The sequence below is a fragment of the Schistocerca americana genome, chromosome 10, assembly GCF_021461395.2.
Source record: "Schistocerca americana isolate TAMUIC-IGC-003095 chromosome 10, iqSchAmer2.1, whole genome shotgun sequence".
In the NCBI taxonomy this organism is placed as follows: Eukaryota; Metazoa; Arthropoda; class Insecta; order Orthoptera; family Acrididae; genus Schistocerca; species Schistocerca americana.
Window position 1 is genome coordinate 54,077,848 of NC_060128.1, and position 12,640 is coordinate 54,090,487.

Consider the following 12,640-nt stretch of genomic DNA (forward strand, 5'->3'; position numbering starts at 1 on the left):
GAAAACATGCTTTTTGCCAACTTTCATAACTCTACGTCAATGAGGAGTACCCTAAATTTTAATGAGCGAGTTTGCGAGTATCAAAATTTGTGATGTAAATAATCTGTAATAATATGTAATAAATTATAAATCTTTGGATTACATTTACTTAGAAGCTTACATTCTTCACACTGCCGAGGGACTGTAGACGTTAAGGTGTGACAAATTTCAACTTGATATGTGTACACATATCTAAGAAAAAGGGATTTTAACAGATTGTGGACAGTCAGTCAGTCTGATAACAAGAGACAAATAAAATGTTTTTCATGTGATATAATTGCAAATTAACAATTTTTGGATTTTTTCCTTTGGTTGTGCTGTAAAAACTTGCTTCATGCAAAATTCCATGATTCTGCATCCTATAGGTTTCGATGAGTAAGATTGTGAGTATCAAACTTGCAATGTAAATGTCCATATCTTTTTATTGCACTGACATAGAAGTTTATTGCTCCAGTGGGTGTGTAGCACACTATGTACACATGTGACGAATAGTTGTCTTTACGTTACTGAGGTAAACGTGTATGTGCAAAATCAGAGTTTAATCTTAGTGTTTTTAAACAGTGATAAAATAAACTTACATTGTTGTTGTTGTTGTGGTCTTCAGTCCTGAGACTGGTTTGATGCAGCTCTCCATGCTACTCTATCCTGTGCAAGCTTTTTCATCTCCCAGTACCTACTGCAACCTACATCCTTCTGAATCTGCTTAGTGTATTCATCTCTTGGTCTCCCTCTACGATTTTTACCCTCCACGCTGCCCTCCAATACTAAATTGGTGATCCCTTGATGCCTCAGAACATGTCCTACCAACCGATCCCTTCTACTGGTCAAGTTGTGCCACAAACTTCTCTTCTCCCCAATCCTATTCAATACTTCCTCATTAGTTATGTGATCTACCCATCTAATCTTCAGCATTCTTCTGTAGCACCACATTTCGAAAGCTTCTATTCTCTTCTTATCCAAACTATTTATCGTCCATGTTTCACTTCCATACATGGCTACACTCCATACGAATACTTTCAGAAACGACTTCCTGACACTTAAATCTATACTCGATGTTAACAAATTTCTCTTCTTCAGAAACGCTTTCCTTGCCATTGCCAGCCTACATTTTATATCCTCTCTACTTCGACCATCATCAGTTATTTTGCTCCCCAAATAGCAAAACTCCTTTACTACTTTAAGTGCCTCATTTCCTAATCTAATTCCCTCAGCATCACCCGACTTAATTAGACTACATTCCATTATCCTTGTTTTGCTTTTGTTGATGTTCATCTTATATCCTCCTTTCAAGACACTGTCCATTCCATTCAACTGCACTTCCAAGTCCTTTGCTGTCTCTGACAGAATTACAATATCATCAGCGAACCTCAAAGTTTTTATTTCTTCTCCATGAATTTTAATACCTACTCCGAATTTTTCTTTTGTTTCCTTTACTGCTTGCTCAATATACAGATTGAACAACATAGGGGAGAGGCTACAACCCTGTCTTACTCCCTTCCCAACCACTGCTTCCCTTTCATGCCCCTCGACTCTTATAACTGCCATCTGGTTTCTGTACAAATTGTAAATAGCCTTTCGCTCCCTGTATTTTACCCCTGCCACCTTTAGAATTTGAAAGAGAGTATTCTAGTTTGATTGTCAAAAGCTTTCTCTAAGTCTACAAATGCTAGAAACGTAGGTTTGCCTTTCCTTAATCTTTCTTCTAAGATAAGTCGTAAGGTCAGTATTGCCTCACGTGTTCCAGTGTTTCTACGGAATCCAAACTGATCTTCCCCGAGGTTGGCTTCTACTAGTTTTTCCATTCGTCTGTAAAGAATTCGTGTTAGTACTTTGCAGCTGTGACTTATTAAGCTGATAGTTCGGTAATTTTCACATCTGTCAACACCTGCTTTCTTTGGGATTGGAATTATTATATTCTTCTTGAAGTCTGAGGGTATTTCGCCTGTTTCATACATCTTGCTCACCAGATGGTAGAGTTTTGTCAGGACTGGCTCTCCCACGGCCGTCAGTAGTTCCAATGGAATATTGTCTACTCCGGGGGCCTTGTTTCGACTCAGGTCTTTCATTGCTCTGTCAAACTCTTCACGCAGTATCATATCTCCCATTTCATCTTCATCTACATCCTCTTCCATTTCCATAATATTGTCCTCAAGTACATCGCCCTTGTATAGACCCTCTATATACTCCTTCCACCTTTCTGCTTTCCCTTCTTTGCTCAGAACTGGGTTTCCATCTGAGCTCTTGATATTCATACAAGTCGTTCTCTTATCTCCAAAGGTCTCTTTAATTTTCCTGTACGCGGTATCTATCTTACCCCTAGTGAGATAGGCCTCTACATCCTTACATTTGTCCTCTAGCCATCCCTGCTTAGCCATTTTGCACTTCCTGTCGATCTCATTTTTGAGACGTTTGTATTCCTTTTTGCCTGTTTCACTTACTGCATTTTTATATTTTCTCCTTTCATCAATTAAATTCAATATTTCTTCTGTTACCCAAGGATTTCTACTAGCCCTCGTCTTTTTACCTACTTGATCCTCTGCTGCTGTCACTACTTCATCCCTCAAAGCTACCCATTCTTCTTCTACTGTATTTATTTCCCCCATTCCTGTCAATTGCTCCCTTATGCTCTCCCTGAATCTCTGTACAACCTCTGGTTCTTTTAGTTTATCCAGGTCCCATCTCCTTAAATTCCCACCTTTTTGCAGTTTTTTCAGTTTTAATCTACAGGTCATAACCAATAGATTGTGGTCAGAGTCCACATCTGCCCCTGGAAATGTCTTACAATTTAAAACCTGGTTCCTAAATCTCTGTCTTACCATTATATAATCTATCTGATACCTTTTAGTATCTCCAGGGTTCTTCCATGTATACAACCTTCTTTCATGATTCTTAAACCAAGTGTTAGTTATGATTATGTTGTGCTCTGTGCAAAATTCTACCAGGCGGCTTCCTCTTTCATTTCTGTCCCCCAATCCATATTCACCTACTATGTTTCCTTCTCTCCCTTTTCCTACACTGGAATTCCAGTCACCCATGACTACTAAATTTTCGTCTCCCTTCACAATCTGAATAATTTCTTTTATTTCATCATACATTTCTTCAATTTCTTCGTCATCTGCAGAGCTAGTTGGCATATAAACTTGTACTACTGTAGTAGGTGTGGGCTTCGTATCTATCTTGGCCACAATAATGCGTTCACTATGCTGTTTGTAGTAGCTTACCCGCATTCCTATTTTCCTATTCATTATTAAACCTACTCCTGCATTACCCCTATTTGATTTTGTGTTTATAACCCTGTAGTCACCTGACCAGAAGTCTTGTTCCTCCTGCCACCGAACTTCACTAATTCCCACTATATCTAACTTCAACCTATCCATTTCCCTTTTTAAATTTTCTAACCTACCTGCCCGATTAAGGGATCTGACATTCCACGCTCCGATCCGTAGAACGCCAGTTTTCTTTCTCCTGATAACGACATCCTCTTGAGTAGTCCCCGCCCGGAGATCCGAATGGGGGACTATTTTACCTCCGGAATATTTTACCCAAGAGGACGCCATCATCATGTAATCATACAGTAAAGCTGCATGCCCTCGGGAAAAATTACGGCTGTAGTTTCCCCTTGCTTTCAGCCGTTCGCAGTACCAGCACAGCATGGCCGTTTTGGTTATTGTTACAAGGCCAGATCAGTCAATCATCCAGACTGTTGCCCTTGCAACTACTGAAAAGGCTGCTGCCCCTCTTCAGGAACCACACGTTTGTCTGGCCTCTCAACAGATACCCCTCCGTTGTGGTTGCACCTACGGTACGGCTATCTGTATCGCTGAGGCATGCAAGCCTCCCCACCAACGGCAAGGTCCATGGTTCATGGGGGGGAAACTTACATTATATGAGCTAAATCATTGTTTAATTAAACAATAATAAAAGAAAACCTTTCTCCGTGTCATGCTGTTGCCACGTACAAGTGATGGCCCACTCGAAGCACTACACGGCACAGTCGGGTCAGGTCCCAGCGCCCCACACTTGATTACTGATTATCTCGTAGGTAACTGCCCGATTGTGGGATCGTGCTGCTGGCTCAGAATCTGGGCATTTTCTTGCTTGAATCGTAATTTTTTTTTCATCTAGGTTGCTGTTTATTTTATATTAGTGCTGCTCTTTCGGCTGTACAACAACACAACTTGTTACTGTGTTAGCTGAAGAAACAGTGAAGGAATAAATATGGACTTCAAATTGTAAAACTAGGGAACAGAACAAAACAATATCATTTGCGGTCGGTGCACTTTATGCGCAGGCACGCCATTTCGAGGGTTAAATTTTGTTCTTCACCGAGGGACGGTAGATGGTAATATGTGAGATAAATTTGAAGTGGATATGTCTACGCATTGCAAAAAAAAAGGGTTTTTAACAGTCTGACACAGACAGACAGTTGGACAATAGAGTGAAACAGTAAGGGCTCCCGCTTTTAGCAATTGAGGTACAGAACTGTAAAGATAAAGGTACTTCAAATGATCTTTTCGTTCTATTGCCACGTGAAGGAACCGGTAGCTCTGAAAGGTAGTGTTGTTCTTGTTCTTCCATTTTTGTGTCTGTGTTTGTTGCCATTTAATTTTTTTATCTGTTTACTTCTGGTTTTATGAGAGCATAGCTTCAATTATAGGTGCTAAAATAGGTTACTACACACTGTTTGCAAATTGTCAGAGATACTATTTGCAAATGAACTATCGACACATTACTATGTCACAGGGCCCTGTGGCAGTGCTACCTGGATGACCGTAAAGGTGGTGGGAACGAGCAGGAAGCAATAGAGATCTTCCGAAACATCCCGAACCTGTGTATAGTGCGCATGTGGTTCAATGTCAACCCCCTCGTCATCCAGGAGCTCTGCGATCACTGCCCGAGGCTCGCGGAGTTGCACCTCCATCCCAGTCAGCAGCTCACCTACTCGGTAAGTGCCACGTCTTTTAAAGTGTAAGGTAAGTAAACCTGCCAGTGGTTACGCAGGGCAGCTGTTCACATCTCAGGAGATACACAAATTTTCCCTGGGCCTTCATTAGATCATTAGTGGCATCGTGGAAAGGCAGTGGACACGGTGTGTAAATTTTCTGATGTTTACGGTTCAAAATCGACCACTTTACAGTTTGTACTAGTAAAGTATCAGCATATTTATTTCTGAAATTGGTAACTGTCAGAGAATTTCAGTATCTGTATCCGTAGCCTCTGTAAATGCCACAGCTGGAAACAAAACTACAGTCACAGCACACTTTCTCATTTCTGTTATACACTGCCACCAGCAGCACTCCGAGCAGACATAAAGCTGAGCCTCTGGATACAGTATCGGATGAATGAGAATAGTTTGTACTGACTTGTACTATAATTTTTGCAATAGGAAGTGTGTGTGGTGCCATAAATATCGGCAGTCACTAAATGCCTTACTTTCATAAGGGCCTGAAATGTACGAAACGGAACAGTTGTTGTTGTTGTGGTCTTCAGTCGTGAGACTGGTTTGATCCAGCTCTCCATGCTACTCTATCCTGTGCAAGCTTCTTCATCTCCCAGTACCTACTGCAGCCTACATCCTTCTAAATCTGCTTAGTGTATTCATCTCTTGGTCTCCCTCTACGATTTTTACCCTCCACGCTGCCCTCCAATGCTAAATTGGTGATCCCTTGATGCCTCAGAACATGTCCTACCAACCGATCCCTTCTTCTAGTCAAGTTGTGCCACAAACTTCTCTTCCCCCCAATTCTATTCAATACCTCCTCATTAGTTACGTGATCTACCCACCTAATCTTCAACATTCTTCTGTAGCACCACATTTCGAAAGCTTCTATTCTCTTCTTGTCCAAACTATTTATTGTCCATGTTTCACTTCCATACAAATACTTTCAGAAACGACTTCCTCACGCTTAAATCTATACTCGATGTTAACAAATTTCTCTTCTTCAGAAACTCTTTCCTTGCCATTGCCAGTCTACATTTTATATCCTCTCTACTTCGACCATCATCAGTTATTTTGCTCCCCAAATAGCAAAACTCATTTACTACTTTAAGCATCTCATTTCCTAATCTAATTCCCACAGCACCACCCGATTTAATTAGACTACATTCCATTATCCTCGTTTTGCTTTTGTTGATGTTCAATTTTATATCCTCCTTTCAAGACACTGTCCATTCCGTTCAGCTGCTCTTCCAGGTCCTTTGCTGCCTCTGAGAGAATTACAATGTCATCGGCGAACGTCAAAGTTTTTATTTCTTCTCCATGCATTTTAATTCCTACTCCGAATTTTTCTTTTGTTTCCTTCACTGCTTGCTCAATATACAGATTGAATAACATTGGCGAGAGGCTACAACCCTGTCTCACTCCTTTCCCAACCACTGCTTCCCTTTGATGCCCCTCGACTCTTATAACTGCCATCTTTTCTATACAAATTGTAAATAGCCTTTCGCTCCCTGTTTTTTACCCCTGCCACATTCCGAATTTGAAAGAGAGTATTCCAATCAACTTTGTCAAAAGCTTCCTCTAAGTATGGGAAAATTTATTTTCAATTTTCTTGTAAGCTACAGATATCTTTTGAAGAATAACTTTTTTTTTAAGAAGAAAAAATTGTTAGTAAACAGCAGAAGACGTGACCTTTTGTAGAAAGATGTTGTACATCTACTCAACATTGTGACGTCTGCTTTACTAACCTTCCAGTCACATGAATGAGTGAAATAAGCCTCCTAGCTGAAGAGGGAACCACACAGGCATCAAAAGCAATAAAACTGTTTACCCACACAGAAGATACAAATTCTGTAAGTGTTGTTATACCAGAACTACAGACAGAAAGAATCTTAAACACATTTGATTTTCAGGCAAAAGTGATTACATTTACAAAAATATTTGTGTATTCGGAAGTTGATTGAAATGTAAGATTGTGCGAATCGTTAGACTCCGTACAAAGCTGTAATGTTAAGGGAAGTGTGTATCATAATAACAGATAACCTCTCATAGAACTGACAATAGAAATATATGCTTCTCGTGTATGACATATATGTTTAAATTCTCTTGCTTTCAGTGGAGTGAACCGAAAGTGAAAGTATTTTTTCATGAACAAGTTGTAGTTTATGTCACTGAATCAGTAAGATTAGTCCGCTCGTACATTTATTTCACGATCATGTAGAAATACTTGGAACTCGCACATGAAATAACTATTTTAGGATGCCTGTAAACAGGGAATATAAGGAATTATTAGGGAATTTCATGCAACTGCAAAATATCAGGGGATTTCATAAAGTATCAGAGAATTTTCTTGCAACTACTCAATACTTTTTTTAAATTACTGCAGAGAGGTACTTTGTGCCAGCGTGTTCATCACAGTGATTCATGCTCTTTATGGATTGCAGTTGAAAGCTTAGTACACAATATTGTTTACAATAACACCATAATTGTTGAGACGTGTATTTGTGCTTGTTGTTCTGTGATATAAACTGTGGAAACTGAGTCATGGAACATACGATGCATATGTATCATATAATGACCTTACATACTCTTTGCCATTGTTAAACATAACAGTATAATATAAAGTTCCATAGTCCTAATATCATTCTCTCCATTCGTGCCAAAATATAATCACCATCATCATCATCATCATCATCATCATCATCATCATCTCATCTCTCCACTCTCCACTCTTTTCAACATTTCACGAGGACCCTATTTCATCATAGTATCATCACCTGATAATTCTCAACCAACCAATTTAATATTCTAAAATCAACCTATATATTACGCATTTATAGTCAAACTACAATCAATTCCAGTACACATGTATCACTCAACTATTTCATTAAAGAATATTACTATCATTATCAACAGTTTTCATCTATGTGATCTGAAAAACAGTTTCCTTACTTAATTAGCATTTATTGCATTTATACAGCATGACAATTATTGAACTATATGAAAAAAAATGCAAATTAGTTACAAACTATGGCATGCACACACTTTATTTAACATGTTAACATCACTACAGACATTCGGATTTAGGTTATAACGTGTCCGATTTGCCTGCCGTCATTGGCGACGATATGTTGCAGACAAATAGTGAAATTCTGCACGACCCGCTCAAGTGTCGGTTCATTGATGCTGCCGATGACCACCTGAATGATCGTTTTCAGCTCAGCAATGGTTTTGGGGTTATTGTTGTACACTTTGTATTTAATTTAGTCCCACAAAAAGGAGTCACGTGTTCATATCTGGAGAATATGGCGGACAATTGAGGCCCGTGTCAGTGGAATGCAGTCCCCAGAGTGCTCCTCCAGGACATCAAACACTCTCCTTCTTCAGTGGGGTCAAGCCCCATCTTGCACGAAACACTTCTTGTCGAAATCAGGGTAACTTCAGATAATGGGGCTGAAATCATCTTCTAGAAGCTTCACACACCATTCGGTAGTCATCGTGCCGCCGAGGAATAGCACACCGATTAATCCGTGACTGGACATTGCACACCACACAGTCACCCTTCGACGGTGAAGAGACTTCTCGATTGCGAAATGTGGATTCTCAGTCCTCCAAAAGTGCTCGGCCACACTGTACTGTGACATTTTCACATGCAAATGGCCGACAACAACAATGCACGTGCACGTGTGCGTAATAATTCCCATCGTGCTCTGTGGCCAACCGTGCAGTTTGAATGTCCTAACACAAACCGTTCAGAAGTTATGACAATTGTATTTCATGTAGTTCAATAATTGTCACCCTGCATATTACATAATCAATGTATAATACATGTATCTATGTACATTACATAGTCAATACTCAAATGTGCTCGTAGATGAAGGTTCGTATCAAATGCTTTTACTCACAAAGTTTGTAGAAATTCTAGATTTTTACCATAATAAATCAGATGCTGACTGTGAATCTGCAGTGTAACAAGTCTGAACCATCTTCAAAATGATACAAGTTTCGAATAACGACACACACTATTTCACCTAACTAAATACCGTGTATCTGCAAAGTCTCTCCACAGTGGTGAGCCTCGCGTGTCTCGCCTTGTGGTGCACACAACGTGGGCACCACATTTGAGTGTCTCCTGCAACAGGAAGGGAAAAGGTAAGTTAGTGTTTCTATTAGCAGAGCTGTAAGGGGGGCCACAGTCACACAGGGGATGACCCCTGTGGTTAATGGGACCAGACAGACAGGTTTTATAGTTAAAGTCAAAGTCCAGACAGACAATAATCAAGAAAAATAGAATAAAAGAAGTTTCATGTACAGTAAATAGGGATAATGCTAAGTGCGAGGGTCTACGGTTTGTGCGCAGACGTACGGTACGTAACACGCGCTTGCCAGTCGACCTGTCTGAAATGCTGACAATTTGCTCGGTCAGTAGATGCCGCCCGGCGGCACTGCGATGAGGGTCCACCACCTGTCCGCCGTCTGCAGCGCGCCAATTAACTAGTGAGGCCTCGGGCGCCAATATGTCTTTCTTTGCTCACCACGGAACCTTTTGATATGACCGTAATTAGCCAGTGTTAGGACGTCGGACACAGTGGTCGTGGGTGTGCGTGTGCGTATTTTTTATGATCTGTCTTTGTTAATAAAACTGTTTAAACTTACTTCTCGTGTTCGCGTATTGCCGTACCTCGAGGACCCGCCGCTTACTAGTCCTCACAAATATTTTGTCTAATTATCATTCGTGGCAACAATACAAACTACCCCCTTATAGAAGTGGTGTCAGCATGGGGATAATTATGGAAAATCTACAGTCCTGAAGAGGTGCAGCACAACGTGAACTTCGATCGGCAGCAGCGTGAACATCTTCTGACTAGACGGGGACATCCAGTGCTGGAATTCAGGTCGGTCTACTCCAGTTTGGCTAGAATACGAAAGGCAGTGATGGATGTTTATTTTACATTCGAGTCACTCATTGGCGTTAAATTAGACGAAATGTCGCAGTCCGATCTGGGTAACATTGTCAACCTACAAACTGTTATTAATGAATTGCGAGAAGAGATTCGGCAGTTAAAAACAGAAAGACGTGAGCGTAACATTCCGAAAGACTTGTCAAATGATAGTTCGTGCAGTACAGGTACAACTACAATAAACAATTTTTCATTATTGCCATCAGTACCAGTGTTTAGCTGGAAACCCAAAGATGATGTGTGAAGGTGTTTTTTCGTAAACTTGAAGGTGCCACACAGTTAGGATCCTGGACAGATTCCAATAAGCTAGTGGCCGCCAAATTAAGAATTCAGGGAGCAGCACAACATTTCACTAGCGTGGAGCCTACTTGCGTGCAAACAGAAGATTACAATAAGTTTAGAGTGATTGTGTTTTTACGTTTAAATCTCTGAACAAAAATCAGATTTTACAGAGAGCAGCTTCTCAGTTTGCGAATGCGACGAGACGAATCTATCGAGCAGTTTGCTGACAGAATTCGAAACATCAATGCTCAAACATGCGAGTTAGTAGAAGATGAAAATGAAAATCACATTCAGTTGTTCGAAGCCGACCAGAGAGCCTTGGACACATTCATTCGTGAGTTGCACAGAGAGGAAGTAAGCAAAGCTGTTCTATTGGCATGATATAAAACGTTTCAGGAAGCAGTAGAATCAGCTGTTGATTTTATTGAAGCACTAAGAAGACCGAATGAGATGCAGAAACAAGAACGCAGAGTTTTCAACACCACAGTACAATGCTACAGATGCAGTAAGCTGGGTCACAAGCATAAGAATTGTAAAGCGAATCAAATCTGCTATCAATTGCAGGTTGCAGGATCACGTTTTGAGAGATTGTCGCAACAAGAAGAAAGGTAATGCAAATAACAGACAATCTGCCAGATCTTTAAACAAGTACGGGGATGTATGGGCTACCCCTCCCTCTGCCCGTTGCCAGAGGCAGTGATTCTTGTTAGTTCCAGTGAAAATCAGACTGAAAATGACTTCTTGATAGGTGCTCTATATCGTGGGAGAAACATCAAACTACTTATTGACACAGGAGCACAGACCTCATTAATGTGGTGTGGCATGCATAAATGGGATAAATTGAAACAACCGCTATTAAAAGTGTGAGGGTTAAGTGGAGGGAAGCTATGGAACTATGGAGAAGTCGACGTAAAATTAATTCTTGGCCAAGGCCAAGATGAAGGGGAAAATATAGATAAAGATAAATACACAGCAAGGTTGCGAGTAGTTTCAAATAACGAAACACATTACGACGTTGTACTTGGATTTGATTTCTTGTTTGCTAATGAAGCAGACATATTTGTCGCAGAAAGAAAGATCAGACTAGGCCGTAGCAACTACAACCTAGGAAATCGTTCTCCAGATCATACTCGAAGGAGCAGCAATACTGACGTTGTGGGAATGGACTGCCCAAATGATGCATCAGTTCAAATCGTTGAGTCGATGTTCAAATTGATCAGCCTCAGCAAATTCCCAAGGGTGCAGGAAAGACAATCTACGGTGAAGTTAAGTCACCCCGATGCAAGGAAGGAACTTTGTTATTAATTGAGTGATCTGAGAAAAGTGAGTTACTGGATACAATGAATTGTTATGTTTCTAGAAGTGTAGGTGCCATTACAATGGTGAGACAGAATGTCGCAAAAGTCCTGGTTACAATAACAAATATGAGCAATGAGGATGTTGTTTTTCCCCGAGGAACAAAAGTTGCTGAAGTGTTGAGCGTAAGTAACAGTGACGTAATACAGATTCCAGATGAGGTAACAAATGCTGCAGTTATAAACACAGATTTTTGTAACAGTACCGCAAAATTACAATGAGGAGACGAAGTTAAGAATGAACTGAAGCGAAAGATTTGGAAGAAGATAGAACATTTGACAGCTGATGAACAAAAGATTTTAGCTCCTGTTTTGTTGGAGTATGCAGATTTATTCGGAGAACGTGCAAATTTACCTGTCACTCATTTAGTTCAGCATCGTATTCATACAGGGAATGCAGCCCGAATTGCACAGAAACCTTCCTGTGTACCATTCAGTCAAAGAGAGTTGGTAGAAGACATGGTTAAAGAACAATTAGAAGCGAGAATTATAAAACCAAGAGATCCTTCAGACCCACTGTGGAGTTCGCCTGTTGTAATTGTAAAGAAGAAACCAAATTTTGGAGAATGACAGTACTGGGAGATGAAGAAGCTTGCACAGGATAGAGTAGCATGGAGAGCTGCTTTAAACCAGTCTTAGGACTGAAGACCACAACAACAACAACAGTTCTGTTTTTGTGTTGATTACCGATCTTTGAATGCTGTGACCACACAAGACATTTACCCCTTACCAAATTTAGTGGAAAACTTGGATTACTTGGGCAGATGTCGAATTTTTCCAGTATGTGATTTAACAAGTGGTTATCACCAGTTAACAGTGCATCCAGATGATCAAGCAAAAACTTCATTTGTAACAGCAACAGGAGTCTACAAGTATCTTTGTATGCCATTTGGACTTCATAATGCTCCAGCTTTATTTCAATGCCTGATGGATTCAGTTTTACGAGGGCTCACCCCAACGCAAGCACTTGTTTACCTTGATGATGTAATAATTTTTGGTGAAAACATGAAGCAGCATACTGAGAGACTACAAGCTGTTTTGAGCATATAAGAAGCTCAAACCTG

General features: G+C 40.3%; 1 protein-coding gene across 1 annotated transcript in view; it reads left to right on the forward strand.

The window, feature by feature from the left end:
• Positions 1-12,640, forward strand: part of LOC124552405 — a 146,738-nt gene that overhangs the window by 30,971 nt on the left and 103,127 nt on the right. The window contains exon 3 of the mRNA XM_047126669.1: positions 4,783-4,984. Within this exon, the coding sequence (XP_046982625.1) occupies positions 4,783-4,984 (202 nt within the window). The remainder of the gene's footprint in view (positions 1-4,782; positions 4,985-12,640) is intronic.